The 27481-nt window shown below is 42.8% G+C and overlaps 8 protein-coding genes across 15 annotated transcripts; 2 read left to right on the plus strand and 6 right to left on the minus strand.

Annotated features, from left to right (window-relative positions):
* LOC6607502 (ubiquitin carboxyl-terminal hydrolase 12A) lies at positions 1 to 9511 on the plus strand. 2 transcript variants are annotated; one of them, XM_032721806.1, is made up of 2 exons: positions 1 to 90; positions 7887 to 9511. In XM_032721806.1, exon 2 carries the CDS (start codon positions 8092 to 8094, stop codon positions 9364 to 9366), a length of 1275 nt encoding a protein of 424 aa, XP_032577697.1. In that variant the 5' UTR covers positions 1 to 90; positions 7887 to 8091; the 3' UTR covers positions 9367 to 9511. The 2 variants fall into 2 exon arrangements, with proteins under 2 accessions (XP_032577697.1, XP_002032271.1); XM_002032235.2 differs by having other exon boundaries at positions 7 to 90; positions 7891 to 9511.
* LOC6607503 lies at positions 5 to 26576 on the plus strand. Of its 7 annotated transcripts, XM_032721802.1 has the most exons (8): positions 14892 to 15305; positions 17594 to 18519; positions 20053 to 20870; positions 21000 to 21564; positions 21626 to 21815; positions 22529 to 25045; positions 25300 to 25641; positions 25700 to 26576. In XM_032721802.1, the coding sequence occupies exons 2-8, from the start codon at positions 17877 to 17879 to the stop codon at positions 25719 to 25721; spliced, it is 5097 nt and encodes a 1698-aa protein (XP_032577693.1). In that variant the 5' UTR covers positions 14892 to 15305; positions 17594 to 17876; the 3' UTR covers positions 25722 to 26576. The 7 variants fall into 7 exon arrangements, with proteins under 7 accessions (XP_032577696.1, XP_032577694.1, XP_032577695.1 ...); XM_032721803.1 differs by having other exon boundaries at positions 14886 to 15305; positions 20053 to 21564; positions 25432 to 25641; XM_032721804.1 differs by having other exon boundaries at positions 14886 to 15305; positions 17594 to 18501; positions 20053 to 21564; positions 25432 to 25641.
* On the minus strand, positions 372 to 1050 carry LOC6607500. The gene is made up of 3 exons (XM_002032233.2): positions 972 to 1050; positions 831 to 907; positions 372 to 768 (listed from the first exon to the last, which is right to left on the minus strand). The coding sequence occupies exons 1-3, from the start codon at positions 987 to 989 to the stop codon at positions 501 to 503; spliced, it is 363 nt and encodes a 120-aa protein (XP_002032269.1). The 5' UTR covers positions 990 to 1050; the 3' UTR covers positions 372 to 500.
* Positions 1432 to 2110, minus strand: LOC116801535. The gene is made up of 2 exons (XM_032721810.1): positions 2012 to 2110; positions 1432 to 1947 (listed from the first exon to the last, which is right to left on the minus strand). Exons 1-2 carry the CDS (start codon positions 2021 to 2023, stop codon positions 1555 to 1557), a joined length of 405 nt encoding a protein of 134 aa, XP_032577701.1. The 5' UTR covers positions 2024 to 2110; the 3' UTR covers positions 1432 to 1554.
* Positions 2187 to 3072, minus strand: LOC116801533. Its single transcript, XM_032721808.1, has 2 exons — positions 2982 to 3072; positions 2187 to 2919 (listed from the first exon to the last, which is right to left on the minus strand). Exons 1-2 carry the CDS (start codon positions 2991 to 2993, stop codon positions 2254 to 2256), a joined length of 678 nt encoding a protein of 225 aa, XP_032577699.1. The 5' UTR covers positions 2994 to 3072; the 3' UTR covers positions 2187 to 2253.
* Positions 3101 to 3711, minus strand: LOC6607501. The gene is made up of 2 exons (XM_032721811.1): positions 3620 to 3711; positions 3101 to 3562 (listed from the first exon to the last, which is right to left on the minus strand). The coding sequence occupies exons 1-2, from the start codon at positions 3629 to 3631 to the stop codon at positions 3212 to 3214; spliced, it is 363 nt and encodes a 120-aa protein (XP_032577702.1). The 5' UTR covers positions 3632 to 3711; the 3' UTR covers positions 3101 to 3211.
* LOC116801536 lies at positions 3772 to 4410 on the minus strand. Its single transcript, XM_032721812.1, is given in 4 exon segments — positions 3772 to 3956; positions 3958 to 4076; positions 4079 to 4154; positions 4210 to 4410. Coding segments are annotated over 4 exon segments (303 nt in total). The 5' UTR covers positions 4222 to 4410; the 3' UTR covers positions 3772 to 3860.
* On the minus strand, positions 4407 to 5174 carry LOC116801534. Its single transcript, XM_032721809.1, has 2 exons — positions 5014 to 5174; positions 4407 to 4952 (listed from the first exon to the last, which is right to left on the minus strand). The coding sequence occupies exons 1-2, from the start codon at positions 5023 to 5025 to the stop codon at positions 4524 to 4526; spliced, it is 441 nt and encodes a 146-aa protein (XP_032577700.1). The 5' UTR covers positions 5026 to 5174; the 3' UTR covers positions 4407 to 4523.
* Positions 26577 to 27481: the final 905 nt, after the last annotated feature.

Consider the following 27481-nt stretch of genomic DNA (forward strand, 5'->3'; position numbering starts at 1 on the left):
CTAAATACATTTTAACCACGGAAAATTGACTAGAAATTGCCAGCTAGCAAACATCACCAGACAACGGCCATAAAGGAAACTTCACACACGGTAAGGGAATTTACTTTCTTATAAGTGCGCACAGCTGCGGTCAAGATAATAGTCCAATTTCCTGAGTTTTTTGTATAAACTGTTGTGGCTCAAATTCAATTTGACTAAAATCCTGTTTATATTTGAATGTAAATCTGTAAATCGTTTATCATAGTTTAAGTATGTATTCCGCACTCGTAAATTATAATGCCAAAGTGGCAGTTTTGGAACAAAGCCAAGGCAAAGTGCCATAACTTACTGTACTGTCAGCCGTTTGGGATCCACTTAATGTTTGCCACAAACTCGCTTTCAAAGTTCCTTTTATTATTTGCAATGGTGCTTTGAGAACTTGTCACTTTCTAGTTCGAATAAATAATGTAGTATTGGCTACAGCTACGACTTAGTCACTAGGTTAATACTCGATGTGTCGCCTAACCAGCGGTGGTCTTAAGTGCTTGCCCGCTAAGGCGACGGTCAAGCTCCACGGTATCCAAGGTGATGTTGTACTTGACATGATAGCCATTGTTATCCGCCACATAGTTGGCCGTTTCCACGTACACATAGTTGTTATCCTTGGCGGGAAAAACGTACGAAGAGGTTCGTTTGCCCGTTATGATCAGTTCGGGTTCCGCGTCAGATTCCTCGGACGTATCCTTGAACTCCCCCATTTCATCGCGCTGCTGGTTGGCTTCCCTGATGCTGGAGAGAGAAAATATAATAGTGAAATCAAAATCAAAATGGAAATACAATCAACTACTCACTGAAATTCGTAAAGCACTTTGGTGGCGGCATGATTTTGATGGATGTACAAGACAAAGAATACGAACACCAACAGGCACTGAAAACATTTTTAAAAACTTATGTTTACTCTGGCTATTTGTTTTTAAAGGAATTTGACTCACCGTAGTAACTCTGATCATTCTAATTTACGCTGCTTTAAGGCACTGAATGAACGGAATCCCAGATGAGATTACGTATTTATTTGTTCTGTGTTCTTGCAGTAGTTGCAATCTATACTACGGAACTAGTAAAACCGGTCCGTAACATTGCAACTGAGAGTTCTCAAACTGCCGATTCGCACCAATTATTCTTTGGACAGATATAGAGAGAGATATCTATGATATTTATGATTTTTCTGATGTGCTGTCGGCAAACGCCCCAAACGGGTTTCCTCCATTGCTATTGGACCTGTGGCTATTGACTAGATTTAATAATTGGCCCCAGCAATGCTGATTGACAGTAATTGCCTCTATTGGAGTGTCTAGTCTCTTGGGGGGTTTCTGTGTCATCGCTGGCTTTTGGAAAAGCCCTGGAAAATCTTCTGTTAAAGTAATGTTTTCGGAAAGAAATTTCCCAAATAAACGCGTTCAACGATCTTCACATTTATTATTTAATAAGAACTTCAATCTTAAACCTTTAGTTAGTTATTGATACACAAATCTCAAGACAAATAAATTTTAAGAAAATAATACTAAGGGTATCCTTTTAGCCCAAGACTGTGAGTATTCTCAGGAGCTGCGAACTCAACCGATTTCCGATACCCAGGGTTGTGGGTTCGCAGTCCGCCGGAAGATTGGGCACATTTCCCTCATATGTTCCTCTGTTGAGCTGTGTTGTAGTAGAAGTGGAAATCGGTGCAAGTGTCGGTAGAGGTACCACTGGTCTTCCATTTACGACTACAGGATCAATCGGCGTACTACTTGGTATTTCAGATGGCGAGATCAGGGAGTGAACCCTTTCCGAAGGTGCTGCCTCCATAGGTGTGTATAGTTTTGGATTTGCTGGAGGCTTCGGAGGGTCCGTTGATAGGTTTAAAAATGGCAGGCTGATGCCAAAAGCATTGGCAAATGCCACACAGCCAAGTAGGAGGACTAGAAACTATATATGAAGTGGATTGGTAGTTAATGTAACGCTATAAAATCCGGTTCGAATGGATACTAACACTCTGTTGCATTTTTGAACTGATACTGAAGCTATATCGCAGTGACTGTTCGATTTATATTGCACCCCTTGTTAGTTAGTAATTCATAATATTACACATTCCGATACATAGCAAATGAAAACGGGTTCAGTGTTATGACACATGCCGTTTGACTTTAAACAGAGACTAGAAAGAATTGTTCTCGGTATGAAGAATTTATTTGATATTTTGTAACTTGTAAATGAACAAAATGTAATACTTTTTTAGCCCACTTGATTTTTAACTAACGTTTTAAGTGTTTTAGCATCTAATCGGGATCCAATGCCGTCGGGAAGGGTTTCGCAATCATCCTGAATTTGATCTTCCGTTTCCAAGCGGACTTCGGTTGTGGTTGAAGTGGAAGATGGCTTCAAAGTTGGTTGGGGTAGAAGTTTCTGTGGATTGGGTACACTTTCATCAACCCTTTCTTTAATTAATTCCAGTGCCCTTGTGGCCAATGGAATTAATCCCATAATACCGCTGTGAGGTACATTCCTTTGGCCATCGTCACTGCCAACTTGAATTGGGCTTAAAGTGGAAGTGGGTTTAAGTGTTGGTAGAGGCACAACCCTTCGCTCGCTTTTCCTCGATATACTATCAATATCAGTGTTGATTTCCGTGGAAGTTGAGGCGGAGCTGGGCGCCAGAGTTGGAAGCGGCACAGATCGTCTGGTACTGGAAACTCCAGGCGAAATGGTACTTTGGAGCACTTCATTTGGGTTTAAACTCGTAGTTTCAGGAGTATTGCACTGTTTAATGTTTAATACCTGCTTAGACGAAGGCTGTTCGTAGTTTTCATTGGAAGATGGTCTATTAGATGCCATTAGAAAGAGTTGGCTTAGACCACCAGCATTTACAACGGCGATCCAGCCGAGAAGCACAAAAATAATCTATAATAGGTAAAATTATTAGCGCTATTTGTCAATGCAATCCGTTTTAATTGCATACTTACACTTAGTTGCATATTCGATTTGATACTGAAGCTCAATCTCGCTAGCAGTGGATTTTATATCGAATTCCCAGTGAGTGAGATTCCCATTCAGATAGGAATTGAATGAAAACGAGTTTAAATTGTAAAATCAGCTTTGCTTTAATCAATCACTTAGAAGTTTTCTTGGTATGTACTAATTCATTATTAAAGAAAACTTATATAAATGTTATTTAATGATTTTCATGTTTTACTCAAGTAAGTTGAGGGTTATTATTTTTTATAACCAGTGTTTGAAGAGTTCTCGCATTCAATCGAGATCCAATACCCTCGGGAATGGGTTCGCAATCATCCAGACTTTTATCCACGGTTGTGCCAGAAGTTTTAGCTGATTCCGGAGTAATTGATCCGACCTTAGGAGTGATGCCTAGTCCTTTTGGCTCTGAACTCACAGTCTCGATGGGTTTGCAGGGTTTCAAACTGGGTTTCTCCTCCTTGGACGACGGCTGATCCTTGCTTACATTGGGTGTTGGAGTTTTTGATGCCAGTTGACTTGGTGCAAGTGAATTTGCAACGGCCACCAAGCACAGAAGCAATACTATAATCTTTATGGAATAAATTTATTACAACTTTTTCACAATCCGAGTTTCTTGGAAACCTACACTCAGCTGCATTTTCGATTTGATACTAAAACTTGAACTGCCTGGCACTGACTTTTATATCGAACTTATAATGCTAATACGTTTTCCATTTAGATTAATTTATAAAAACTGGTTTAGATTACCGATAGATTACGGCCGTACATTAAGGCGCACTAAAAAAAATTGTACAAAATGTTTTTTTTAAAAAAATACAATATTCTCAATAGATCTGCACTAAGTTGCATTTTCACTTTTTTCATTTTTATGCATATGGTATTTTGAGCAATAATAAACAAATTCTAAAGAAGTTTTTTTTAGCAAGCGTTTTTAGTACGGGTACACTAAGCGTTATAAAAAAAAGGGTTCATAGGGTTATTATTATAAGTTTTTGCGTCATCTGATGATTCCTTGACATTCAAATCCGTGAAAGAAATCAACTGCTTGGATGTATCTACACCCGAACGGATATTTCTTAGGAATGACTATCATAGTTAGGATAATCTAGTAGGCCGCACGAGTTATGGATGATCGAAAGCACAAGGAACACAAAGAATTTCTGAAGAGAAAAGATTGAATTTGGTTTCTTAACATTTGACTATATTCGCACTTACTATAGGTAGCATTTTAATTTTGATACTGAGACTCGAACTGATTTAGTTTCAGTTTATATAGATTTGACTTGAGATATCCATATTATCCAATCATCTAATCCTGTTAAATTCTGAATGGTGTGTGAAAACTTTTGATCGATCCGATAATAGAATGTTGATTGAATCACGAAATAACAAATTGAAATCAAGTCGAGATGTGTTTACGATACATATGTATATTAAAGTGTTTAGTAATATTAATGGCTTAATAATTATAAATAAATAAATTTTTTCTGAATTAGTTCCGATTAATGTAGATCTATGGATCAGTCAATTTATGCAAGGATCTTTAGTAGAGTGGCGCTTAGTCTTGGTCCAATAGCAACTGGGTCGCAATTTTCATCAATAACTGGATTACATAAGATGGTTGTATCTTCTGCATTTGACGGATCACTGGTGGCATCAACTTGAACGGGTAAATCTTTAGAATAGTTATCCTTTGTTGGTTGCCGCCTGAGAATATTTAGAAGCTTTTGAAATCTTGCTTTTGATTTTAAAAGTTCTTGTTCAGCGATGCCATTCAAATCATTATCCTTCGCTCTGTTCCTAATTTCATCTTTGAACCAATCATATGAAGAATGGGAGTCCTTGTGCACAAGAAGCTTGGGATTCGTGGTGGTCACGTCCTGGCTCTCCGAACCTCCGTCGCCCCAACTTAATCTCAATAATACAAGCAGGCATACAAGGAGTGTGCACAATATAAACTGAAAGGATTAGACATTATTATTCTGTGGGATTACAGGGTTAAACGACTTTAGTACTTACAATCGCTTGCATGTTCAGTTCTCTTCTGTTATGAAATTCCACTTGGTAGTGAGTTTTATATCGACGTGGCGCTGTTCGTTAGTCAGTAATGCATAAAATTACCCAGGTAGACAGATCGTTCGCATATCTTACAGTTTTTTATAGTGGGGCTACTTTTGTATGGGCGTTTTTTGAATTGGGAAAATCTATTTTAGACCAAGCTTCATTAATTTGTTCTATATTTATAGCTATGAATGATATTTTCTCACGGTATTTCAGTAGTCCAGTTCTTAGCTGATTCAAAGTTGATTCATTCCCAGAGAATTATGAATAAATTTGATTAAGATAATGTACCATGTAATCGTTTGCGATGAGAAGTGCGACAAACCTCACTTCTTGGTAATTGCCACCCTCGAATGGCACACTTCTCATGACTCATTAGTTCTGCTATGACTAGTAGTGACTACTAGTTTTTTTAAAGCCTGTTCTAAATGTAAACAAACGAAGCACGTTTTTTATACTCTTGCAAAGGGTAGAGGATATATCATATCATATATATTGATATCAATTATAATTAATTGCAATTGAACGATTATTACGGTTTATATTCCCCAAAATAGTGGGACTCCCAAGAATAATTGAAATAGAAGCTTCGTTACTACTTTATTTACAATAACATTATGCAAATTGTGTTAATTACAATTGTTTTTAATACTCGGATTCTATTAATGATCAAAAAAACCAACCACTTTATTTATTACTCATTAAGTCACGGAAGGATCTCTCTTTTATTGCGTTTCAAGATATTGTAATCGATTTCGTTAGATAATTTGTCAGTAAAAGCTATACTCTAAAAGTTATTGCAGTTACATTGTGATATTATCTTAAATAATCCAAAGTTATTTGATAAATTTCCTGGAGGTTCATGTGGGACTTTCTCTAACTGCGTTTTAAAGTTATTTAATCCGGTTCGATAATTAGTTTTAGCAGGAACTCTCTTACCAGCATTCTCAAATTTCAACAGTATTCAACACAAGTGTGTCAATTTAAATAGGAAACTTAGTCGATCGATGCTAATTGATGTATTAAGGAAATTCTAAGGAACTAATACCTAATTACCATAGTTAGTGGAGCAGATTAATGGCACTGTGCCATAGAATCTATTACAAAACCAAGCGGGATCCACAGCTATATGGTTTCGAAGATAGTATTACTGAAAGTGGTTCAAAAATCCCTCTAAACTGGGGCAAAATCGATAAATCGCGTAATGCAATTAAAATCATACAATAGATATAAGCTTAAAATTCTTTATTACAGCAAAATTAATAATGCGGGTAAAATAACAAGAGATTTCGTTTTGCTTAGTATACTTTTAAATGTATAGGAACGTAGTTCTATAACTATTGACAATTGTAGCAGGTTTTGTCGAACATTTTGAGTTTAAATCACTTAAGGATAATCAGTCAGTAAACTTATTAAATTGGCTTAAACGACACTTAGGCTAAAATCTTCAGCACCTTGGCTGATAGATTGTTGACTGGTTCCGTGGTTAATCCTGCGCCGGCATTGGTCTTTTTAGACAGAAATGTATAAGGATACTCCAACTCGGCTGATCACTGACACGACGTGGAAGATTCCTTTCCAAGAGCTTGGCTTGGTATCGGGACTCCTGGGAAATCGGTTTTAAGTAGCTGTCTGCGATTTGCTTATCCCAAGTTCGGGTGGGGGCTTGGCTGACTCTCGTGCTAACTGGTTGTTTGATGTGTCTTCTGGCGTCTGGTAATCGTAACTGTAAGTATGCAGCGTCAAGCGGCTCGGCTTTTATACGATTCTCGGCGAGCGTGGAGCGTGTGCATCCGCCCATGGCACACGACCGCCACTTGCCGGGTCGCCGGGTTGCGTGGCATGCGGAATTTTCCCATTCAACTGCCATCGAGCGAGCATTTCACAGAAAAAGCACCGAACTCTCCAATTACGGTCTATAAAATTGACACTATATTTAGCCCTTACCGTCATCTCGATGTCTAGACAACGGCTATCCATCGATCCAATTCAGCCTGTAAGCTGGTTAGCTGGCTAGCGGGTTTGGATGATACGAAATCGAAAACCAGCTGCTCGATTGCGCTGATTCACAGCCATGTTTGCATATGTTACATGAGAATTCTCTGCATATTTGTGGCTTTTGATTCACACTCGGACTTTGGACAATAAACTCATAAAACGTTTTTGGGGTTGTTCATTTAACGAATTGTGCTCGATCATCGTGAGTTTGGCTTCATTCAGACACGTAAAAATATTGCACGAAAGTTCGCAGGCGACCATGAATGTTAATAAAGAATATTTACCAATAAAGTTTTGTTTTTTATTAAAGGTCATGGACATCCTTGAACGGTGTCTAAGTTTAACAAACAGAGGAAAAATTCTAAAAAAATAAATTAAACTCTTTTCAAAACTGGAACTATGTAAAAATTTAATATAAGGTTTGGTGTGATAGTCTAAGATTTTATGCTAATATAAGTGAATTGGTTTAAATATGTCAATTTTTCCTCGGTAAACTCCCAATATAAATTGTGTAAAAAATTATTTATAATGCAAAACACCCAAGATTACAAATAATTTTCGAGAGGGGATATGAGAGTTAAATCTTTAAAGATATTCATTTGCTTTTCTTACGCATTTTAGTTTTACAATTATCTGCTTGGTTTTTAGTGTCGCAATATCAAAATTCCAAATTAAAAGTATAACAAACTCTTAACGTAATAATCGAAAAGTAATCGAAGTACAACACTAAAAATGAAAGCAAAGTAAATATTAAAAATATTTTTAATTTCTGTTGTTTGTGTTATGCGAAGCAAACTCACGTGTATCCCCTCTTCAAAATTATTTATTTTCAGACAGAAACAGAAAAAAGGGTGTTTTGCGCCTCTGCCCCCCAAAAATTAAAGTATTCCAAGCAAACTCAGTAGGCCAGACCTTAAATGCTCTAACCAAAAGACAGCGCGATCCCGACGAACGACAAAGAACGAGGACGACTGAACCAAAGCAACCACGGTGTGGTCATTTCTGTACCGGTGTGCCGCTGCAGCTCCTGGTGCCGGCATGGGTGCCAATGTGTCGCAGCTGGAGCGGGAGATTGGCTCCGATCTGTTCCCGCCGAATGAGCACTACTTCGGGCTGGTGAACTTTGGGAACACCTGCTACAGCAACTCGGTGCTGCAGGCCCTCTACTTTTGCAAGCCATTTCGCGAGAAGGTCCTCGAGTACAAGGCCAAGAACAAGAGGCCCAAGGAGACGCTGCTGTCGTGTCTGGCGGATCTGTTCTACAGCATTGCCACGCAGAAGAAGAAGGTGGGCTCGATTGCGCCCAAGAAGTTCATCACTAGGTTGCGGAAGGAGAAGGAGGAGTTCGATAACTATATGCAGCAGGATGCCCACGAGTTCCTCAACTTTCTGATCAATCACATCAATGAGATCATCCTGGCCGAGCGGAATGCCGGGCCCAGCAATGGGAATCCAAAGGCCACCAATCAAGGCGGAAGCACAAGTGCCATGGCCAGCAGCATAGCTAGCAAGTCCAGCTCAACGTCCAACTCGAATTCGAACTCCAATTCGACCACAAACTCAAATGGCAACAGTAGCAATTCGACGGGATCACTAAATGCCAACACAAGTGTGCTGGATGCCAGTGGCAGTCTTACGGCCACCACAACGCCTATAATCTCTGGGAACGGAACGGGAACAAATGGGGCCAACTCGGAGCCCACCTGGGTGCACGAGATCTTTCAGGGCATACTCACGTCGGAGACCAGGTGCCTCAACTGCGAGACGGTGAGCAGCAAGGACGAGAATTTCTTCGATCTCCAGGTGGACGTGGACCAGAACACCTCGATTACGCACTGCCTGCGGTGCTTCAGCAACACGGAGACCCTGTGCTCGGACAACAAGTTCAAGTGCGACAATTGCTGCAGTTATCAGGAGGCGCAGAAGAGGATGCGTGTGAAGAAGTTGCCCATGATCCTGGCCCTGCATCTCAAGCGCTTCAAGTACATGGAGCAGTTTAATAGGCACATCAAGGTCTCGCATCGCGTTGTGTTCCCACTGGAACTGAGGCTCTTCAACACCTCCGATGATGCAGTGAATCCTGATCGTCTCTACGATCTGACCGCTGTGGTTATCCACTGCGGTTCCGGACCAAATCGTGGCCATTATATATCCATTGTGAAGAGTCACGGACTGTGGCTACTATTCGACGATGATATGGTGGACAAAATCGAGGCTTCCACCATCGAGGATTTCTACGGTCTGACCTCGGACATACACAAGTCCTCGGAGACGGGCTACATACTGTTCTATCAGTCGCGGGACTGCGCCTAATCCTACTACGCTATTGCCCATTAGAAGTTAAGCCGAAAGTTTTCAATCTCCTGTGCAAGAATGCCCCAAAAATTGTATGTCTTTTACTATCTAACCAAGCATAATACCAAGCAGCTATCAATAAAGATGATCATCAATAAAGCAACCGATTGGTCTAGGTCAGTGAGTCTTGATGGCTGTCAGGGCCAGAATCTGTGTGGCGGTTCAGTCAACCCACATGATCACCTGGGGGCTTGCCGGTGCGCACGTAAACAAGTGTGCGATTTCCCGTGGCAAAGCGGTTTCATTGTGGCTCCAAGCTGGTAACTTACGCGACTGGCTGGCTAATCGCTTAGGTAACCGGCGGCCGATGAATTTCATCAGAAATCCCCGCGTCAAATCGTTCGGGAGGGTCGCGAGCCACAGAGGGAACTAACCACCGGTCACACAGCTGGTTTGCCACCAATAATTGCCCACCTTTTGGACACCAGCGGATGATCGCGGGGTCGGCGGATCAGCATCGCCGCACACTTAGTCACGTCGTCGGGTGAAAAGCACGTGAGGAATATGCAATATTGGTCAATGGAGTGGGAAATATGCAAATCGCATTGGATCTGCAGCATAAATCAAGTGTACAATTGTCTGAAGTTTTGAGAAGAGTTACTCAACCGATTAGATGGAAAGTGACACATCGAAGGCAATGGAATGCGGCTAGAACAATGAGTAGATAGTTTTACTAAGAAGTTTGTAATGCTATAAAATGTTCAAAAATTAAGAAGTTTACTATTATATTAAAGGCATGTTTTAAAGTGACTTTTTTGTTATTTCCTACGCGTACCATTCGTTTTTTCTATTAATGCTGATTAAATTTTGTAAGTGTGTATCTGCATAACAAATCTATTCGGCCATAGATAATGGAAAAAGCTTTCACATAAACACATTTCCTTTTGCTGGAGAGAAAACTGACATTGACAGTTTCGATGGTTATGCAACATAAACAACTTATCCAACAGAGATTCAATTTCGATGTTTTTGTTATTTATTAGTGTAATTTTCAAGGCTCCTCGCCTGCAGTTGTTGGTGTTGTCTTGGCCAGTTATCTGTGGATTGGCAAATGACATCGTTAGGCAACGGCAAACCCACGTAAAGATAGTGGGCAAGTTAAACAGGTTCATCGGAAAGTGAGATCCATGACAGATTTATGCATTTTCCTAATGACGTCGTGTTGAGCGCGAGGAGAGAAAATTATATTTGAATGGGCTTTAATTGATTCGATGTGGTTTGCAAGCCTCACGGGAATTTGTTAACCCACGACCTCTAATTCATATTAGTAACCATAAAGCAATTAGTAATTACAATGCCACATAGAGTTTAAGCAATTATTATTCCGATCTTGTGACCATTAATAAATTTATTAATGGTTAAATAAAACAAACATTGGCGCTATTAATCTCTTTATCATTAGTTATTCACCATATCTAAGGCAGAAAAGTAAATAAAGTAACTTTTACGTTATACATACTTTCTAGTTTTTATGGCTTTAGGATCAAACCTCTTTTGATTATTTCCTGGCCTGCAGAGCATTAAAAAAGTTCGATCAAACATTTCTTTTTACAAATTTTAATGTTTTGTGTAGCTTGTCATTGAAAAGATTTACCAATTTGTTCATGGACAAGCGTTAAACGCTATTGACTGCCGAGGAGCGAAGACATGTGGATGGATACATAGATAGTTGGATAGTTGCACGCATCGTGTGGCTGCGTAGGTTTTGTCTGCGTTTTTTGTCGCCTGTCTTCGGACTCCTCAAAGTTGGGACTTCAGACTTGATCGATCGGTTTTATCTTATGGCGCGAGTAGATTATTCCGCATTTTATGGAGCGGTAATTACGCATGATTTCGACTTTCACTTTATGACAAGAAAAACCCCACTTGACGCAATTTCTTTCGCGTTCAGTACGTGAAATATGTGTGCACTATGTGTGGCATGCATTCGGTTTTGTTAGTCTTGTCTTGTGGCATGCTGCGCAGTAGTTTGTGAACCAAATTGACATTTGACATATTGCTGTTGTCAAGGTCTGCTAGTGCCAAGCCAAAAATCGTAGAAAAACATCATCCATGCGGTTGTCACAGCCATGTTGCAACATCTGCTTCAGTTTTCATTCTGTGGCCGATTGTGAAATTGTCAATATGTTTAAATATTCCCGTTCCCGCCGCACGGTTGTCAAACTGGGAAGCGATTCGCCTGTTGGTATGTGCAATCGAATCTGCTTTCTAGCGAAGTAGATCCGTGTAGGTTCCCCATCGTTGGTTTCTTCATTGAAAACTGAGCCTCTTTCTTCGAGTCTGTTCTTCGGGGATGATGAGTAAACAAAGTGGAGTCTTTAATTAGCCCATTGGCCACATGTGACGCTTCGAATGCAAGCACCCCTTTTCGCAGCGATCTTTCGAGATTTGTCATCGCGGCACTGACATAATTACGGCCTGCTGGAAACTTATATACTTATACTTATACTTATATGTCATTAAATATGCTTCTATAATATTTGCCTTTTGCTGACGGCTGAATGATAAACGACCATGAACATTGGGGCATCTATCAGGGAAAGCCATCGGTAACATGAGACTTTCCCTTCAAGTAGCGAAAACTGGGGGATTTGAATTACAAGTTACGCGATTTGAATAATTCAAATTTATAGTATATAATACTTTAAACGCAGTAGCACCTATTTTCATTCATCTAATATGTGCACTAAGTATGTTTAATCCGAATCATCAGTTTATTGGCTTAGACAGATGACTACATATCAGCTACAAATGAATTGAATAAATTTATCGGATTAGTATGATTAAAATCAAAACAATCTAGTCACGAGTCTGATTATAATTCCTTTAACATTTATAGAATTAAAGCAGTCTGCCTAATTATAACTAAACACTTAGCCTTAAAGGCATTTAGTAGTGCTTACTAGCTTATAAGCTGGTGAAATAGTCTTTTTATGAAACAAACTGACTGTAAATTAAACTTTTTTAGGTAATACTTAAACATGCTGAGCATTTAGACGCCAGAAAATGGCCACTTTTATCACTTCTTACTCATGGCATTTAAACTGGATGGCTTCCTCGTCAAGGATTTCTCTTTTTTGCGTCTCAGGTTGTGCGCAGAGTTTTTCGCGCAGCATGGGATGGGATTGGGATGGAATTGGATGGGATGATGACCCTTAGCCGGGAGCAAAGTGCAGCACCGTGTTGGGGAGTCACATCTTAAATCCCACATCCCATTCCATTCCATCTGAGCTCATCCAGTCTTGGAGGTGATGGACCCACCGCTAGGCAAGCGGAGCTGCACTTTTGTTTACTTTGGCAACTTATTTTTGTGCAAGACCAAAAAACATACGCTCCTCATGCGGGAGGTCAAGCAATGCACAAAAGATATATAAAGATGTAGATACTATACTAGTTTGCTATATTCGAGGGTGGATTGTTCCATGCTAATTTGGCGAGGGCCACAGTTGGATCAGCAGTTGGGGGCAAATGGATTTGTCATACTTGACTGTGGAAATCAGCGGATGAGTCATGGTCCCTGCCATTGTGGAAAAACAACTAAATTCAATTAGAGCTAAAACCGAACCATCGATATAGGAGGGAAATTCTGAAATCCACCTAAAAGTATGCCATTTAAACTTTCATTCGCCATCTGTAGATCTAATTTATAATTTTTGCTGTGTCTGGTATTCTAATTTATGGATTATGAACACGACCTGCTTTTCCCCCTTTCAACACCCACAAACATATGGCATCCGCTGATCTTTCGAAGCCGACAATAATTAATTGACAAATAAATGTAGCAGAAAATACAAAAAAAATAAGAAAGAAAAGCGACAAATTTTGCGTTTGTATATATATGTTTTCGTATCTGCATGTAAACAAGCCAATTGTTGTTCATTGAAAGCGATATCTATGTATCTTTTTTAGCATTCCCCGTCTGTTTGAGGTTGATTTAATCAGCAGCAGTACACCAAAACAGCTGATAATAGATAGGGGGTATATGTATGTATATAATATATCCATTTACAGGGTGTTTGTGCTGTGAATGCCGATGATTACTTAATGTATTCAACTCATTCATGCCCTGCCTTTGTCGCCCATTCGAATCTCATGGGGAAAATGTACATATGCGCATTTATAATGATTTTATTGGAAAATTGGTAAATGTAGTGCGCTCCACTGACTGTTTGTAATTGTTAATGAGCACTTGTGCATCGAACCCGCACTTTGAACCCCCCTCGAACTCTGATTCTATGCTATAATTTTATGTGCGGTGTTGAGTTTCAAAGAGGGGCACATGTTCGATGTTTGCTTTGCTTGCAGCACGTGCACATGCGCCGTGACGGGAAACTCGGATCTTCATCCTGCCGGAAGAGGCGTCTTCAGGCTCTTCGAGCTCTATTTACCACCATCGTTGTGGAGGAGGGATGTTTGTTTGGCCGGACCAAGTGGGCACTTCTTTTCGGTTTCCCACTTGAACGGCTTCATTAGTCGCAGAGATAAATCAAAATCTGCAGTTGATTTACTTACCAGATGGTCGGCGCTTATCTCAGTGATTTATTCGACTGAAGAGGAAATATTACAAATAGTTTTTAGTAATTTCGAAATTGTTTTATTTCTAAGGGGATCTTAATTGTGACAAGCTACAATGATCGATCGCTTAGTATAAAATATTAACAACGAAATACTAAATTAATATTTGAAATCATTTCAAACTGATAAAAGCTGATAAGTTTAACAACAATCCCTCATTAATCAATAACAATGACTTGTACTTACTACTTGTTTGTATAATTAGTTAAGATTCAACTAGAGATTTCAATTATTCATAATATGCCATTTGAACAGCTATTGTTATCAGACCTAAAGATCAAACAATAATAATGTTATTTATAATGCGCTACCATTAATGCTGTGGAATAAGTCATTTTTATTATGGAATATTAGTATAATGTATGGAATGGTAATATCTATGGCTTTTTAGGAAATTTCTTGTTTCTATTTCTAATAGTAATATCAGCTTCTTTACATCTGTAAGATACCCTTTAATAACTTATGGATACTAAACGCCTATATCGCTTCCCATTCCACGGTATCCAAAGGGTTGCACTTGCTGCGCCACAGATGGTGCTATTAGCCGTATCCACGAAGTTGTCGCTCTCGTTTTCACTTTTCGCTGGAGTCCGTGCTATATGTTTCCTTATTTTGGGGTTAACTCGGCGATGCACCACATTGTATAATGTTCCGTGCGTTGGGGTACTTCGTGCGTTTTCGGGCGCCTTTCATTCTTTTCACTCGGACTCGGATACACCCGAAGATACTTACACTGGGAGGTGCCCTCTCACAGATGCTCTCGCACACACACACGCACACGTAGAGGCCTCGTAGCCGTCGCTTCGCCTGTTTTTTCGGATTTCAGATTGTCGTTGCCGCTCGCGTATTTTCATTTTCAGTCAGTCTCCTTGGGCTGGTGCAACTGTGAAAATGTGCGGAGCGTTTCGCTTGTGAAAGCCTTGATTATTTTCCATACATATACATCTATATGTATTTCTTATTTTTCGTTTCACATTTCGCTTAATTTGTTTACGCGTCTCGTCGTCGGTTCGTCGTTCCGTTCGTCTGGTGTGAATAATAAACTCGTAGAAACTTTGTGTGACGCAGCAGCAGCATCAGCAGCATCAGCAGCAGCCCAATCAAAGTGGAATCACTTGAAGGGCTTTAATTGTGCGTGGGCCAAGCCCCACAGAATTATCTGAAAGATACTCGTTAGATTGGCCATCTTGAGTGCATCGTCGGTAGACGAGAGTGTCTGTGTTTTTGTGTACTTGCTTTAATGTCTGATACGAACAAAGGAACCAAAGTTCTCTTTGACAACGAACTTTTTGGGATTATCTAATACGCAATCCGTTTTTTGGGTAAAGTAATGCCAGCATTTAACAATTATTTATGAGTTTTCTGCAGTAGGAAATGAGATCATCTGAAGTCGGCGTCTGTATCTAATCGGTTATCAGGTTGTCAGTTGCATTTCTACCAGCCTCAAGGCTTATCTTATCAACTATAAATAGTTGGGCATGCCAAAAGTGTTTACTTAAGCCAAATCAAAGCGTTTTGCAACCGGTTGATAAGCCCGATTTGCCTGACAAAGTAGCAAACTGTATCTACATCTGCAAATAGTTTTGACCTTTTTGCCAAACCAAAAGACTTCCGCGTCGATATGCACACATGCGTTTGATGATTTCGTAATTACAATCGGCACACAAAATAGAAACAAAATCGACAATGCGGCTATATCTGTAACTGCATCGCCATCGGGGAAAATGCAGATGCATTTTCTTGGGCTGCCTCATTTAATTGGCGGGAATGGCGTACTCCGCCAAAAGAGTTTTCCCGCTGCCATTTTCTAGGCGCAATGTAGGCCAACAAGTACGTTGAACTAAACTAAAATGCTGCTCTAGAACAATGAGGAATATATATATATATATATATATATATATATATATATATACTTGTGTTCACAAAAGAGGGCTTGCCTATGCGGCGGCATAAGGGTTTGAAACTATATCTATAGGAACCAAAAAGAATGTAGCTAAACAAATAATATTTTATATAAATATTTTATAAACCAATCTTGTTATTAAACTTTTATTGATTGCAATTGGCGACATTTGAGGCCAATGTGATGTGTCATTTTCCACGCAATTCCCTTAACTTTTCCGCAATGCCAACACCTAAACAAACACTTTTGTTGGAGTTCAAAATGTGATTGAACCTGGTGGGGGGCTACACCTTGCAGCTCCAACTGGGTGAAAAAACTGTACTTTCGCATCGGCTACATGCGCTGTTTATTTTTGCCCCGGCCGCGGAAAATTGCAAGGTGCAAAGAGAAATCCAAATGAGTTGCGTGCGCGAAATCGAAATGCATCTGCAATTTTCACAATATTTTCGCAGTGCGTCGGCTTCTTTCTTGCGTTCGTTCCCAAAACATTATGTTTATGATTTCAAGAACTTCATGGCTCTTGGCAAATACAAGGCAGCTGGAGCGTGGCCATGGACAACTTGCCACCATGTTTATCGGAGCTGCTTAAATGCCGCTTCGATGCGAGAGCACTTTTCTTTTCCAACATGGTACATATATGTACTTGTGCGTTCCACCGCCTTGTGGCGGAGTGTATGTTGGTTTGGTTCCTATGTATTTCGGCCGCTTGCCAGATGCGGCAAGAAGTTTGGCATTTTTCGAGCCAGGTCCTTGGTGCGCCTGAGCACTCCTCAGACTTTCCCTTTCTCGATATTGAAACGCAGTCCTGAGGGTTTCCTTTTCGTGCGCGACGCTTTTCCCGGTGGTTGGTGGAAAATCAGGTTTTATATATCCTGCATTTTTATTACCATTTTTGTAGCAATTTCTGGTCGAATGCAATTGCTATTTAGTTGCATTTTCTCCCTGTAAAATATATAAAGATATTGTATCATTTGCTGATGTCAGGCATTAAGTATGCATATATATCTCCTATATTCTCATTATGCCAAGCACCTGGTGGATCTAGATATTTTTCTTTGGCAAGCTCATGTGCGCTCTAGATAGATTTCAATAGCAAACATTATGACACATGCTCGCCAAAATGTCGGACGACAAGTTAATATTAATGAACTTGGCTAAGTTTCTTTTCGGCCAGCGATTTAAATTTAGACACCTGCGGCGATCCTGGCCAAAAAGCTACAAGGCTTCAAAAGCCCTCTGTTCAGCAAGGATGGCCATTTTCGTTTTTTGTGTCGGAAATTCGAGGCCATAAATTAGGCGCCTTGAGGGTTTTGGGGCTTTGATGCTAACGCTTTTGCTAACGAGCCACGAATGCATTAATTTGGACGTCAGGAAGGGCAAAAGGAATTGCATTCCGAGTTTGGCCCAAAGCCGCAGGGGCAGAAATCGACGGTGGCAACACAGCTTTTGTTTATGCCACATTGTTAGTTTGGTGGGTTAATTTTAGACGTTTTTCGTCGAAACTCCGCATTAAAGTTTAGAAAGAAAAAGAAAACATAAAAGTCCCAAAAACCGACTGCAGAAAACTCGTAAATTATTTTTATATGCTTCTCACACCGAAAACATATCAACAGACACAAAACTTTTTGTGGGCTGAACAGTGTAGCACATACACACAAACAATCTGTGTTATTTTTATATATAAAACTTGGTACATGTGTCGTATAGAGAATAGAAAACTTACGCATCAAGCATAACAACATGTATAAATAGCCATCAAAGACTACGAAGAAATCAAAATGAAAAGTGCAGCATAGAAGAGAAGAACCGAACGGAAAAATCCAAACAAAATGTGCAACCAATCAATGGAGTTAAACCGCTTAAAAAAAAAGAGCCAATAACTAAAAATACAGCAATACAGAAGCAAGAACATCTTGGCAACATCGCAGCGTTGGTCCGCAGCGGACTGGCCAAAAATAAACCGGCAGCAACATACGCCTGCAACAACTAGATGTTGTTGCTGCTGCTCGCCTTCATCATGAGATTCGTAGACATTTCCAAGCGCTGTGCCGCCTGCTCCAGGTCCGGCATCGATTGCACTCACCACGGCGACCAGAGCAATCCGCAAGCTAGCGATGCCAATGGCAACCACACGGCCTGCTGGCAACATGTCGCCGGTGGCACGAGCAACAGCAGCAGCACCAGCAGCGGCTGCGACAGCAACAGCTCCTCCAAGGAGAACTACTATGTGCCGCAGCAGCTGCAACATCAGCGGCAAAGGGCTGCCAAGCACAGCAAACCCGGCAACATTTGCGTTAGTCCGCAACAACTCGAGCAGATACGCTTCTATCAGCGCATGCAGCAACAGCAGTTGCAACTGTTGCAGCAGCAGTTGCTGCAGCGTCGCCGCCTGCAACAGCAACTGCTGCAACAGGGCGTGCCCTCGCCTCCGGCAACAGCAAATGCAACAACAACAACGGCAGGTCTCACCTGCAATCAACAGTATTTGCGACAGCAGCAGCAACAACTGCAGCAGCAACAGCAGCAGCAGCAGCAATATGTGGACCACAACAGCAACAATGACAATGACTATTTGAACAACTATCTGAACAACAGCATTAACCAGCGAAACAATGGTAGAGTTTTGGGCCAAGGTGCGCTCTTGATAAGTTTTAGCTTTTAATTAAAACCAATACTACTTTTAGTGCCTAAGATATAAAGAAAGTTAGAGTTTAACTCAAACCTTACTAAGAGATTACTGAGGTGCTTTAAGCCTAAAAGTTAAGATTTAAAGTGGATTATTTTTGAAGGAAATCTTAACTATGACTTTATTACTTTCTTGCTGAGCATCACAATGGTTAGCAATAAAGACTAACCATGTTTAACCACTATAATGGTGGATTAAAGATCTTTCCTCGTGCAATCGTCGCATCTTCCTCAGCTCCGATCTGACGCAACCACTTGAGCATCTCGAGACGGGCTTTTGTAGTTTCAATTAACTTTAATTGCGATCCGAGAGGCCAGCGGTCTGTATTCGTCACTGGCGCTCCTCTGTCCAGTGCTCCAATGCTGTAGGGGATCACCCTCTCGGCGCGACTGCTGAATGCAGCTCGTATCTACATACAAAATGCATTAAAATACTTTTATTTGTCCGTAATCTTGCGCTGGCCCAAATATGAAATGGCTTTCCATTTCATATTTCTGTATTTTTTTTTTGTTGGTATGGGGGAGGTTGAAAGATGGCTGGGCGGGAAAAACATGTGCTTTGCCACTTGTCGGCTGTCGGAAAAGTTCGCCGAGTCGGGGGAGAATCTATTTGAAAACTATAATCTCTTGTGTCTGCACTTTCTGGGAGGTTCCCCAGATCGCTACTCCTCCCTTTTTTTCCGCCAGATTTTCCAGATTTGTTTATGTGCGGAGTTAATTTTAAATTTAAATTCTGTGCCCGATATACCATAACAGGAATTGCATAAGAAAGTTGGAAGTTGAAAGTCGTAGCCAGCAACTGCAATCGATAGCAATGCGGCAAACGAGAAGGTTTTCCTCGGCACTGAATTACCGCTTTGAGACATGCAACGCCATCAAGTTTAACCTTTAATTGCCGCTGGCGGACAGGCATTGCATGTTGCATGAAGATGGTTAGCCTGGCAAGATGGGAAAATGTCACATTTTCCAATTGAACTTTTTAGTGGCGGCGATGCGATGGGATGCGATCCATGGGTGTTGACTCGTAAAAATCTCTTAGGCGTATAAAAATAATTTTTACAGCTTTTCGTTTTGTGGCATAGAGGGAGTCGCGAGTCTGTCAACCGAACAGTGTCATCCTTATTTGCTACAGCAGGGTCTGGCATCGTAAAAATTAATTGAAACATGCCAACAATAGATGGGCGCATCCGTCAGTCAGGTTTTTACTGCTCCGAAATGTGTGCGGCACGCTAATGTCCATTAGAGGGAGCGGGCGGAAAGTGCAAATGGAAATGGGGATAGATCATTAGCCGGAGTTGGTTTCGCCCCGCTGCTGTGGCATCTTAATTGAGCCAAGTTCAGTGTCAATGCTTATTAGACAATTAACATTGTGTGAGACCATGGGTGGGATTATCGATAGGGTAGTTTAATCAGTGGTATTAAAATTAAAGGGAGATATGAGACTTTATTTTAACGCATACAATTTCTTCTTCTGCTTGCAGGCACCAAAATTCGACGTGGCATGACAGAATTCTCAACAAAGAACGATCACAGCAAACCGCATTTCACATCATCTCAGCAGAAGCCGCATCAGAACTCACCCATCCATCAGCAAGCATTCACTCCATCCAATCCCAACTCTCACCCACATCTGCTTCAACGATTGGCCCAACAGCAACAGCAGCAGCAGCATCAGCGTCCCCATAAGTTTCAGCAGAACTTGCCCTTTAGCCAGCTAAACAACGGCAACAACACGGCTGCCCACATTCTGCCCGGATCATCGCCACATTCCCCGCTCAGCTACCGCAATCCGCTGAACAGTCCCAGCAATTCGCCATTTAGCAACACGGCACAGACGACAATTGGAAAGCGGTTCCAGCAGCAGCAGCTGACCGATCGCCTTTTGCAGCAGCAACATCTGCAGCAGTGCCAGCAGCAGCAATTGCAATCGCTGGGCAGCAGCGATGTGGAGGAGGATCTGGCTGCGGAGGAACTGAGCGAGGAGAGTCTCAAGCAGAATGTGGCCATTGTGCTAAGCAATTTGGATCGGTATAACAACGCGTTGCGCAGCATTATCCTGAATGAGCAGGTGAGCAGCAGCATCATCACGCCCAGCGACAGCCTCCTGTTTGGCGAGGACTCGAGCGGTTTGCTCTACTGCGACAACGACAACTCTAGGAAGCATCAGGGCAACAATAACTTTGTTCTGGGCAAGATGGCAGCCACACCAGAGTCGGACTACAATAGCAATGCAACCACGCCGGGTGGTCGCAGCAGTGAACAGCAGTTGCAGCAGCAGCAACAACAGCAGCAACTTGGGGTAGGTGGGATGCTTTGTGGTGGTGGTGGCGGTGTCGGGATGCGGGAAACTACTAATGGCGGTGGCAACAATCTCAACTGCTCGTTGGCCTCGTCGCACGACTTTACTCACGACAATTCCGATTACCAGTGGTTCCTGGACTACGGCTATCGAGATGGCTGCGGCGGAATGCAGCGCAGCGTTTTGAGTTCCCTCTCGGCCTCGTACAATGCGATGGGGGATCTGATCTACTATGAGGATCTGGCCAAGAATCTGGACGCCAATCTGGCCGAGGTGGACATGGAGAGTTTCCGGGCGGAGGACATACATTCCCTGCTCTCCCATCTGCCCGCCTATTGCAAGAGCTTGGGTGGGGCAAACAGTCGCCTTCAGCAATCTTTGCTGCTTCAGCAGCAACAGCAGCAGCAACAGCAGCAGCAACAGCAGCTACAACAGCAACAGGTGCTGCAGCACAGCAATATGTTGCAGCACAACATGTCCCAGACGTCGACTACCTCCACAAACGAACTGATCGACAACTCCTTCTGCAAGTCGGAGTTGCTCTTTTCGCCGGTGAGGGAGTCGCACATCTCGGTGGATTCACTGGATATGGACGCCTATCCGGATGACGGCGAGATTATACTCACCTGCAACAAGGACAACTACACGATCGCCTTTGAGGGCAGTGTGCTATACTCGGATGATAGTTTCTATGGTGAGTAGTTTGAGTACCTAAGTGTTAGTCCAAACTTATATATTCTGTGTTCATTTTATAGCGGATCCCAGTGACATTGCCGCCAGGAACAAACAGAACTGCATCAACTTGCACAGCAATCTGGAGGACATAGTGAAACGCAATAAAGCCCTGGAGGTGTCCATGTCGCGTTCGGCGCAGGCTTTCCAGCCCATCTGTCCCATGTCGCCCAAGGGACAGGCAGCCACATCATCGGCGGCCAAGCTACAGCGGTAGGTTCCAAAAGATGAACACATGCCGCACCAGATTCGCACAATATCCTGAGGATTTGTTGTTGCCAGGGTACTTTGCTAGACTTAAAGTCACTAAGTAAACATTACGCCATATGTTCTCAGAGACAGCGTTGTATTGATCAAGATAAAGTGAACTAAATATGAGATAACTAGTTGTCCAGCTTCTGAATGCCAAACGCCATCATCAAGACCGGCGGATGTTATACATTTCCCCCTTCCTTGCAGGCCGCTCTCATTGCAATCGTGTGGGGTCATTTCAATTGAATTCAATTTAGTTCCATTTGCCTGCCGGCTGGAATATTAACGTATGGAACGAACGCTTCGTTCGGGGGGTAATTTCAAATGCAAACTGGGTCTTTTTGGCGTATATTCCGCGCCGGCATATGCTAACCTTCAAGGGTTTTTGGTTTTGGGTCGCGAAACGTGATCTGGCAAGTTAATCCTTGAAGATGGGCAATTACGGGTTTAGCCCGCATAACTCATTCACAAAACGATTAGGCAGGATAATAGAAAACCCGAAAATATTATGCAAATAATCCCAGGATAGACGCCAGCAGGTAAAGAAGTCATAAACCGTGGCAGCAACCAATCCGAAAACCTCACACCGCTTCCTACCTAAAAAACCAGAAAAAGAAAACCTTCCGCCAACAAAATTGTAATCCCAAATCCTCGACGTGTCTGTTTTGGTAAAGACGCTCGTTATTCCTTGTTTCGCCCGCTCGCAGGTATCCCTCGGGGAATAATAACACAGAGACCATCACCATAACCAGACACCTACCACAGTGCACCGTGCGGAAGAGTAGCAGTCTGCCCAATCTGCAGAACGAGGAATCCATGGCGGGCAGTTGCCACAAGGAGCAGGGACCGGAGGAGAGTGGACCACAAGCGGTTCCACTGAACGTCTCTCAGGCAATCAGCACCTCCACCATGGAGGCGGGCAAGTCGAGGTCCAGGAATATGTTGCCCATGTGCCAGATGCCCATATCCATAAGTGTGTCGATTTCGGAGAGACTGCAGCAACAGGCGGATCAGCAGCTGACCAGCGAACAGATCACACCCACATCACAGCAACCACAACAGCAGCATCACCATTCGCACCACCATCGCCACAAGCATCGCTGCAGTTGCTCGCAGGAGAGCCAGAATTTCCATATTTCCGGCTCGGCCTCCTCGGGCAACTCTTCCAATCCGCCAGCCTTCAATCTAGTCAAGCTGTTCATTAAGCAGAAGAGCAGCAACAGCAGTGGCGGCCAGGAGGATTTGGGAGCCCAGGCAAGTGCGCACACCTGTATGGATGTCTCTTCTGGCTGCTGGCCGTCGAGCGATGCAGCCAGCTCCAGTAGTGGCTCCTTGGAGCAGCGACTTCGCAAGAAGAGTATGAACGACTCGGGCAAGGGATCGGCAGTTAGTCGGCATGACGAGGAGGAGCACTACCCAGAAACGGAGACACCCAGACGTCAGCTGAGGGCCCGATCGGAGGCAGTGTTCTACGATGATGTCGCCAGCTCCAGTTCCACGGGATCGTTGACTGCGACCAATTCACCAGCACATCGTCGTCGCAGTATGCCACTAAGGAATCCACAACTGTACCAACTGGCTGCTCAGGTATCCACTGGCAGTCAAATGTCCTCGGAGGCCAGCTCAGAACAGCTAACCCAGGTGCCCAGGCGGGCAGAAGCGGGATGCGGAACCAGTACGCGTCCGTTGTCGTGTGCCTCCAGCTCCGAAATGATCACGCGCTCCATGCAGACCTCCTGCGGATCACTGAGCACCACCAGGAGCAGTGTGAGCGATCGCTATCGCTGTGTGCCGCCCTCGTTCCTCGAGAAACTCAATAACTTGGGTGAGGAGCGACAGGCACCCATTTACGTGATCTATCCAAACTATGCCCTGCCCGATTTGGGATTCGTTAAGACTAATGCCAGCACAGACGTGATCTTCTCACCCTTCAACTACAAGATGACGATGGATGGAGCGACTGGTAGTACCAGCAGCTCGGGATCTCTGAGGAAGCAGCGCAACAGCAGCCAGACCGTGAGTGAAGATGAAATCCTCAAGACGCTGGACTACAAGCACGTTGCCGACTGGCAGTCGCTGGCCACCTTGCTGCCGTCGGAATACCGCCGGCGGTTGCAGCACATTCCGGAGGTGAAGCACCTGGTGCGGCAACTGGATGCGGAGCTATCACAACGTCCCCTTTTCTGTATGTCGCCGCCGCTACGACGAAATCGCACGCACATCTGCGACTGCGCCAAGTACTTCCAGGGCCAGCAGACCCAAATGGACGAGGCATCCAGCTCGGGATCCAGTCAGCAGCCCAGCTCCGGTTATCGTGGCTCATCCACGCTGCTCACCGACTCTGAGCTGGACGTGGATCCGCTGAAGCAGATGTATGTGTACCAGTACGATCAGCAGCGCATGGATTCGGGCGTGGAAACCAGTCCTGGTGGTCAGTTAACTCAAACCCCGCCTCAACCCATGCCTCGAAGCATTCTGCGCAAGGCACACTCCGCACAGTCGCGTTCCAAGCGCAATTCCATGATCGAGGCACAGCAGACGCAGAAGCTGACCAAGCTGGAGAAGCGTCGCAGTTTGCAGGAACCACCGAACAACTACGGTTTGGGGTCCACCGACGAACTTGCCGATGTCTTTGAGGAGGAGGAGCACAGTCAGCAGGCGCCGCCGGTGAAACAGAGGCTTTCCCGCAAGGACTTGGATGCCAGGGCACGGGCTGAGAGCTTCCTGGCCTCCTTGCCGCGTTCTGAGCTCAAGTATTACGCCGAGATCGCGTCGATTCTAGAGTCTTCCGGCGAGCATGTGACCTACGATGCTGCCGCCCTGAAAAAGGAGGTGAGCCGAGTGCTTAGCCAGCAGAAGAAGGTGTCATTCAATGATGAGGGTGTGGCTGCCGGACTGCAGCAGCACGCCAAACGTTTCGCCACGCCTCCCAACTCGCCCAACATCTCCATGGGTGCACTGAAACGCGATACAGTGGATGTGCTGGAGCAGCGCAAGATCGAAAGCAATCGCTTCAAGCGCCTGCAAATCCAGTGGGAGCTCATGAGCAAGGACTCGAGTATGCTTAAGGAGCTGGCCAACGAGGTGGCGACCAAGAGCGGCGGTTCCACACCCACCTCGAGCAATTCGACTGGCTCCAACTCCGCGCCAAGGTCAAGGATTCCAAGGCCTGTTAGCTACCCAGCGGGCAGGTCAGTACTTTTTAAAACATACAACTCAAACTACAAAGTGCAAGTCGGAAATATATTATTAAACGAAAAGTATTGCATGCCGACTTGCAAGTTCTCTATATCGAAAATACAATATTAAGTGTTTTGAACCATTTATTTTATGTTTCCAAAATTTATTTCTTTTCATTTTTGGTAAACCGAACACCAAATTACATCCTTGCGTCAAAATTATTATTTTGCATGATGTTGATTTTGTTTGTGGGCCTGATTCTCAGAAGTTCCACGCCCACTTCTTCACGTACTGCCCCCGTTTTGGCCACGCCCTCGCCGGCTAGGCCGGCCACTCCCAAGACTGTCACTAAAAGCCACAACAAACCCGGTCTCTTTACCTCCCCACGCCCTAGCAGACTGACCAGCGCCCAGGAAGCAGCCGGCGGTAACAAGGTCAGCACTCGATCGCCCAGCAGGATTGTGCAGCCGAAGCGTTATAGTCTGGCCGGCGCGACCACGCCCACATCCACAACCCCCACTTCGGCCAGGGCACGCACGCCCACCAATCGAGTGGCGGTTACGGCGCCAAATACGCCCAAACGCCAAGCGGTTGCCCAGTCGCCCAGGTGAGTAATGACATTTGAATGATCGCAAACTTTTGCTTATACCCACATTGTCTTGCAGACCCACCTCGCGAGTGCGTTGAGCGTCCACACGAGTCCAAGCGTCCAAGTCATCCCAATTAGTCAACGGCAGACAACAGACACCACACCCAAAAAAAAAAAACAATCCATTAAGGAAAACACTGCAGAAAGCAAACAAAACATATTCAACAACAAGAAACAATGCAACATTGTAAAATTCTAGACTAAGGCTTTGTGTGCGGCTCGATTGCTTAGTTACTATTGGCCCGGAAAGTGATATTTAGATGGGAGATGATTCGATCGGGGATCACGGAGCGAGAACTGATAGCGAGATGTGCTGGTATCATTGATTGATTTTTTTGTCCTTATTTGCGGTAGAGCAGCGACCGACTGCGAGAGGAAGTAGCTAAATTTTCTTTTTTTACAAAGTATAAATAATGAAATCTATACATATGCCAAGTACGCGTAAATTAAACAAATATTTTGATGTATATACACACACAAACGATATATATATATAGATATATATATATATGCGCGTAGACTCGCTTTTCCACTACCTATTCGAAATGAAATGACAAAGATGACTTTGCTACCCACAGAAAACATAATAAAGTGTATAAAATATTTTCTATACCCAATGCAAAAAGGCATATACTGTCAATACTCGAGCAGCAAACAATGCAAAAGTTACCAAGTTGGGCAGAAAAACGAGACATATTGGTTACTCATATGCAATAATTGAAAAGCTCAAGAGCGGAGCCAATCGATATTACGACCCGGGTGCATTAGAATAAATATTTTTTGTTGCTTTTTCCATGCTCACGCTGATCCTCTCTCCGAATGGAAAACAAATGGAGAAAATCAAGGAAATGAATTTTTAAATTTCTAAATGGCCTTTAACTCATTTAACTGAATGCTTTGTAGTTTTTTATTCGGTTTTTTACTCGTAAGATCTGGTTTTGTTTGCATTTTATGCGGCAACTTTCATTTCGTTTGTAACGAGCTTATGCTGATGAGCGGCGGCTCAAAAAGTGATTTCAATTGTACGATATATGTTTCCAGCTATACCTACTATATTAATCTTACTATTTTATTTCTATCTATTTAATAATATCCATCTGTCTATGACATAACGTTAATTGGTTATTTAACTGCTGGAAGACATCGTTTAGTTTGTACGCCTTAAGTCAAACACTTTTCTATCTTTAATTGTATAGCCACTATATATTATGTACAAGCGGACGAAACACATATTATAGATTTGCGGGAGAATTTATCACCAAATGGATATGCGGGAGTATATTATGTATTAAAACGAAAGTAAAAAAAATGTATAAAAATACAAAATCAATAAAAATATTAATAAACAAGCAAAAAGTATTATGAAAATAAATTCAATTGTGTTTTCGATTATAAAATGAAATGTATAGTCATGAACAGTTTGTCACAAACTGTATATTACAGTTTTGTGTATTGTTCCAAGGCAGCGAGGGCTGTATAACAGTGCGTAATAGTATGTGACAGTTGATCTAAAACCTACCACAAACAGTTCTTCTAAAACTGTATCAAATAGTTTAAAACTGTAAGCGTATAACAGTGCCCATTAGCATGGCACAGTTCACCTAAGACTGTTACAATTATAAGTTGTATTATGATTTAAAATAAAATTTGATACAATAATATTACTACATGCTTATAGGCTTTTTGCTTTTATAGTTAAATATCTTATTTATTTCAGTTGCACCGGTATTTTCTCTGGTATAAATGCAAGGCGGCTCTTATAAAGAAACTGGCTTAGTCTTAGTTTGGCTTGTAAAAA

Source organism: Drosophila sechellia, chromosome 3R (genome assembly GCF_004382195.2).
Source record: "Drosophila sechellia strain sech25 chromosome 3R, ASM438219v1, whole genome shotgun sequence".
Taxonomy (NCBI): Eukaryota; Metazoa; Arthropoda; class Insecta; order Diptera; family Drosophilidae; genus Drosophila; species Drosophila sechellia.

Coding starts and splice junctions, on each gene's coding strand:
- LOC6607500 (XM_002032233.2), bottom strand. Junction 769..830: donor AAAGTGCTTTACGAATTTCA/GTGAGTAGTTGA, acceptor TTCTCTCTCCAG/CATCAGGGAAGCCAACCAGC.
- LOC6607502 (XM_032721806.1), top strand. CDS start 8,092: ATGGGTGCCAATGTGTCGCAGCTGGAGCGGGAGATTGGCTCCGATCTG.
- LOC6607503 (XM_002032236.2), top strand. CDS start 17,877: ATGTTGTTGCTGCTGCTCGCCTTCATCATGAGATTCGTAGACATTTCC. Junction 18,520..20,052: donor TGGTAGAGTTTTGGGCCAAG/GTGCGCTCTTGA, acceptor TTCTGCTTGCAG/GCACCAAAATTCGACGTGGC. Junction 25,046..25,299: donor GTTAGCTACCCAGCGGGCAG/GTCAGTACTTTT, acceptor CCTGATTCTCAG/AAGTTCCACGCCCACTTCTT.